Source organism: Nematolebias whitei, chromosome 21, assembly GCF_014905685.2.
Source record: "Nematolebias whitei isolate Nwh7 chromosome 21, NemWhi1, whole genome shotgun sequence".
Taxonomy (NCBI): domain Eukaryota; kingdom Metazoa; phylum Chordata; class Actinopteri; order Cyprinodontiformes; family Rivulidae; genus Nematolebias; species Nematolebias whitei.
In genome coordinates, this window is record NC_056518.1 from 1266523 (window position 1) to 1272236 (window position 5714).

A 5714-nucleotide genomic window follows, 5' to 3' on the forward strand; every position below is an offset into this window, starting at 1 on the left:
GCTGTGACACGCGCTCTGACAGGCGCTCTGACAGGCGCTCTGACAGGTGCTCTGACAGGCGCTCTGACAGGCGCTCTGACAGGCGCTCTGACAGGCGCTGTGACACGCGCTCTGACAGGCGCTCTGACAGGCGCTCTGACAGGCATGTGAGCTTCTGAGTCATGGAAACCAACAGTTGACAGTAAAACTGTAACCAGTGAGAGCTGTTAATAAACTATTCCTCTTGTTTGATATTAACAACATTTTAACAAACATTTATTTCCATAAATGTGTTTCACCGAGTCACACATACTGTTGTCTCCTCTGTTTACTTGTCTACATTTAAATTAATTTTTTAATTAGTGTAAATTTCACTTTAAAGTCAGCAATATAGAGAAAATGAAGTGTACTCACATTCCTGGACACATTGTTATGTGCAGTCATTCATCTGGCTGAAACCCTTTTTGTGTATTTAAAGTTTACAAAGGTACTCAGATGTTCTTCCAAACATTGCAGATGCTGACAATGAGAGGTGTGAACAGTATACAGACTGCTACAGCTGCACTGCAAATACAAACAGCTGCCAGTGGTGCTCGGGTCAGTGTCTGTCTCTGGGAAGTAACTGCACCGCTGCCACGGTAAATCAAATCTCTCTACTGTTCACATGAAAGGCAGTGGATGCTGAAAGTAGAATGTTTTAAGAGAAGACGGCAAACTAAATAAAAATTGTACAGTTTTTAGTAAAACAATAAAAATAAAGTTATTTTAATTTTCATTGCAATAACATGCTTCAGAAATGTTAGAGGAGGCACAACAAAATGCTACAAAAGTAAGTGGTATGAATAAGAAACAGCTGGAAGAGCATTTTCAACTAATTCAGTTAAATGGCAAAAGATAGTAAGAGGACTAGATATAAAAATCATTTTAGAGAGGCAAAATCTCTCAAAAGTAAAACTGGACCGACGTTTATCATGCTCCAAGAAACTGCACCAAAAACTGTTTCTTTATTGCAAATTGGAAATACTTCAAATATCCCATCATCTTCACCATGCCATCAACAGATACTGGTTTGAGCTCTTCCGTACGAAGGAGAAGCCATTTGTGAACGTTGTCAGAAACACTGCCGTCTTGTCTTGGTCAGAGTTCATTTAAAATGAATGAGGCAAAGTGGGAAACTGTTCAGTGCTCAGAACGCTGATAGAAAGTACAGTACCTTTACTTTTCCTAAGGCCATGTATACAGTACACTGTACTAATACTAAACTTACGTACACAGTATACGGTGTACTTTATAAAAGTCCTGTACACAGTATACAGTACTGTGTACTTTTACTAAAGTCATGTACCGTATTTTTCGAGCTATATTTGGCTCCGGAGTATAGGTCGCATAGGGCAAAAAATGCATATTGAAGAGGAAAAAAACACAAGTCGCATTTCTTATGTGTTGACCCCTTATGACAGGTGTCATGCCAAAAATTGAGTGGCTGTCAAAAATCGATTGCCGGACACAGGACTGCGCTCAGGAAGACTCGATGTTGTAGTTCTTCAAAATTTAACAAGATTAACACCTAAAAACATATGTTTGCTCTGGTTGGCAGACATGCCAGGGCAAGGGGGCCCCGACCCTCCGCCGCCGGAGTGGGAAGTAAGGGTGCAGTGAGGCATGTTGTCCTCGGCCCCGGGAAGCGATGAACTGCAGGCGGGGTGATGCTGTAGAGCTCGCGGCCGGAGCCTCGAGCCACCTTGGTCACCAAAGTATATAGTGCCGCTCACCAATACATAAAGGGGTTGTGATCTGTGGTGGCGGAGTGATATGGAATATGATGAGACTGGGAACGGTGCTGATATTATGATGCTAAGGTGTTCTGAAGACGATTGTTAATACAAACCGGATTCCCAAAATGTTGGGACACTAAACAAATTGTGAATAAAAACTGAATGCAATGATGTGGAGATGGCAAATGTCAATATTTTATTCGTAATATAACATAGATGACAGATCAAAAGTTTAATCTGAGTAAATGTAACATTTTAAAGGAAAAATATGTTGATTCAAAATTTCAGTGTGTCAACAAATCCCAAAAAAGTTGGGACAAGTGGCTGGAAAAAGGAAATTGAGCATATAACGAACAGCTGGAAGACCATCCATCCATCCATCCATCCATCCATCCATCCATCCATCCATCCATCCATTTTCTTCCGCTTATCCGGGGTCGGGTCGCGGGGGTAGCAGCCTAAGTAGGGAGGCCCAGACTTCCCTCTCCCCAGCCACTTGGGCCAGCTCTTCTGGGGGAATCCCGAGGCGTTCCCAGACCAGCCGAGAAACATAGTCCCTCCAGCGTGTCCTGGGTCTTCCTCTGGGCCTCCTTCCGGCGGGACGTGTCCGGAACACCTCACCAGGGAGGCGTCCAGAAGGCATCCTAAACAGATGCCCGAGCCACCTCAACTGGCTCCTCTCGACGTGGAGAAGCAGCGGCTCTACTCTGAGTCCCTCCCGGATGATCGAGCTTCTCACCCTATCTCTAAGGGAGAGCCCAGACACCCTGCGGAGAAAACTCATTTCGGCCGCTTGTATCCAAGATCTTATTCTTTCGGTCACAACCCAAAGCTCGTGACCATAGATGAGGGTAGGAACATAGATCGATCGGTAAATTGAGAGCTTCGCCTTTTGACTCAGTTCTCTCTTCACCACGACAGACCTGCACAGCGCCTGCTTCACTGCTGACGCTGCACCTATCCGCCTATCGATCTCACGCTCCATTTTTCCCTCATACGTGAACAAGACCCCAAGATACTTAAACTCCTCCACTTGGGGTAGGACCTCCTCCCTGACCCGGAGAGGGCACTCTACCCTTTTCCGGCTCAAGACCATGGCCTCGGATTTGGAGGAACTGATCCTCATACCGGCCGCGTCGCATTCGGCTGCGAACTGGTCCAGTGAAAGCTGTAGATCATGATCTGATGAAGCCAATAAGACCACATCATCTGCAAAAAGCAGAGACGCAGTCCTAAGGCCACCAAAACAGATCCCCTCAACACCTTGGCTGCGCCTAGAAATTCTGTCCATAAAAATTATGAACAGAATCGGTGACAAAGGGCAACCTTGGTGGAGTCCAACTCTCACCTGGAACAAGCCCAACTTACTGCCGGCGATGCGGACCAGGCTCTGACACCGGTCATACAGGGACCTAACAGCCCGTATCAAAGGGCCTGGTACCCCATACTCCCAGAGTACCCCCCACAAGGTTCCCCGAGGGACGCGGTCGAACGCCTTCTCCAAGTCCACAAAGCACATGTAGACCGGTTGGGCAAAGTCCCACGCACCCTCTAGGACCCTGCTGAGAGTGTAGAGCTGGTCCAGTGTTCCACGGCCAGGATGAAAACCACACTGCTCCTCCTGAATCCGAGGTTCGACTATCCGACGGACCCTCCTCTCCAGAACCCCCGAGTAGACCTTACCAGGGAGGCTTAAGAGCGTGATTCCCCTGTAGTTGGAACACAATCTACGGTCCCCCTTTTTGAATAGGGGGACCACCACCCCGGTCTGCCAATCCAGGGGAACTTCCCCCGATTTCCACGCAATAATGCAGAGTCGCGTAAGCCAACACAACCCTACAACATCCAGAACCTTAAGGAACTCCGGGCGAATCTCATCCACCCCTGGGGCCCTGCCACCGAGGAGCTTTTTAACCACCTAGGTGACCTCAGCACCAGAGATTGGAGGGCCCGACCCAGAGTCCCCAGGCTCCGCTTCCTCAATGGAAGAAGTGCCGGTGGGATTGAGGAGGTCTTCAAAGTATTTTTCCCACCGACCCACAACATCCCGAGTTGAGGTCAGCAGCACACCACTCCCACTATAAACAGTGTTGGTGGCGTACCGCTTTCCCCCCTTGAGACGCCGGATGGTGGACCAGAATCTCCTCGAAGCCATGCGGAAGTCATTCTCCATGGCCTCTCCGAACTCCTACCATGCCCGAGTTTTTGCCTCAGCGACCACCCGAGCCACATGTCGCTTGGACTGCCGGTACCCATCAGCTGCTTCCGGGGTCCCACAGGCCAAAAAGGCCCGGTAGGACTCCTTCTTCAGCCTGACAGCATCCCTCACCGACGGTGTCCACCATCGGGTTCAAGGGTTGCCGCCGCAACGGGCACCGACAACCTTGCGGCCGCAGCTCTGGTTAGCCGCCTCGACAATAGAGGCACAAAACATGGTTCACTCGGACTCAATGTCCCCCACCTCCCTTGGAACATGTTTAAAGTTCTCCCGGAGGTGGGAGTTAAAACTCCGTCTCACATTAGACTCTGCCAGACGTTCCCAGCAAACCCTCACAATACGTTTGTGTCTGCCAGGTGTGACCGGCATCCTCCCCCACCATCGGAGCCAACTCACCACCAGGTAGTGATCAGTGGACAGCTCCGCCCCTCTCTTCACCCGAGTGTCCAAGACATGTGGCCGCAGATCAGATGAGACGATGACAAAGTCGATCATCGAACTGCAGCCTAGGGTGTCCTGGTGCCAAGAGCACATATGGACACCCTTATTCCTGAACAAGGTGTTCGTTATTGACAATCCATGATGAGCACAGAAGTCCAACAACAGAACACCACTCGGGTTCAGATCAGGGGGGGCGTTCCTCCCAACCACACCCCTCCAGGTCTCACTGTCATTGCCCACATGAGCATTGAAGTCCCCCAGCAGAACAAGGGAGTCCCCAGGAGGTGCACTTTCCAGTACCCTTTCCAAGGACTCCAGAAAGGGTGGATAGTCTGAACTGCCGCTTGGTGCTTAAGCACAAACAACAGTCAGAATCCGTCCCCCTACATGTAGGTGGAGGGAGGCCACCCTCTCATTTACCAGGGTGAACCCCAACACACAGGCACCAAGTTGGGGGGCAATAAGTATGCCCACTCCTGTTCGGCGCCTCTCACCAGGGGCAACTCCATAGTGGAAGAGTGTCCAGCCCCTCTCAAGGAAACTGGTTCCAGAGGCAGAGCCATGCGTAGAGGTGAGTCCGACTATTTCTAGCCGGAACCTCTCAGCCTCACACACCAGCTCAGGCTCCTTCCCCACCAGTGAGGTGACATTCCATGTCCCAATAGCCAGCTTCTGTAGCTGAGGATCAGACCGCCAGGGTCCCCGCCCTCGGCCACCACCCATCCCACATTGCACCCAACCCCTTTGGCCCCTCCCACAGGTGGTGAACCCATGGGAAGGGGGACCCACGTCTCCTCTTTGGGCTGTGCCCGGCCGAGCTTCATGGGTAAAAGCCCGGCCACCAGGCGCTCGCCCGCGTGCCCCATCTCCAGGCCTGGCTCCAGAGTGGGGCCCCGATGACCCACGTCCGGGCATTGATCTTCCGCTGGAAGAGCAATTAACACTAATTAGGTCAATTGACAACATGATTGGGTATAAAAAGAGCTTCTCAGAGTGTCAGTGTCTCTCAGAAGCCAAGATGGTAGGAGGATCACCAATTCCACCATTGTTGCTCAGAAAGATAGTACAACAATACCAGAATACCCAGCGTAAAATATCAAAGACTTTTAAGTTATCATCATCAACTATGCATAACATCATCAAAAGATTCAGAGAATCTGGAACAATCGCTGTGCGTAAGCGTCAAGGCCGTAAACCTCTACTGGATGCTCGGGATCTCGGGGCCCTTAAACATCACTGCACCTCAAACAGGAGTGCCACTGTCAAGGAAATAACAGAATGGGCTCAGGAATACTTCCAGA

At 50.1% G+C, this 5714-nt stretch overlaps 1 protein-coding gene across 1 annotated transcript in view; it reads left to right on the forward strand.

The window, feature by feature from the left end:
* Window positions 1-5714, forward strand: part of atrn (attractin) — a 280476-nt gene that overhangs the window by 67807 nt on the left and 206955 nt on the right. The window contains exon 13 of the mRNA XM_037695258.1: window positions 496-617. Within this exon, the coding sequence (XP_037551186.1) occupies window positions 496-617 (122 nt within the window). The remainder of the gene's footprint in view (window positions 1-495; window positions 618-5714) is intronic.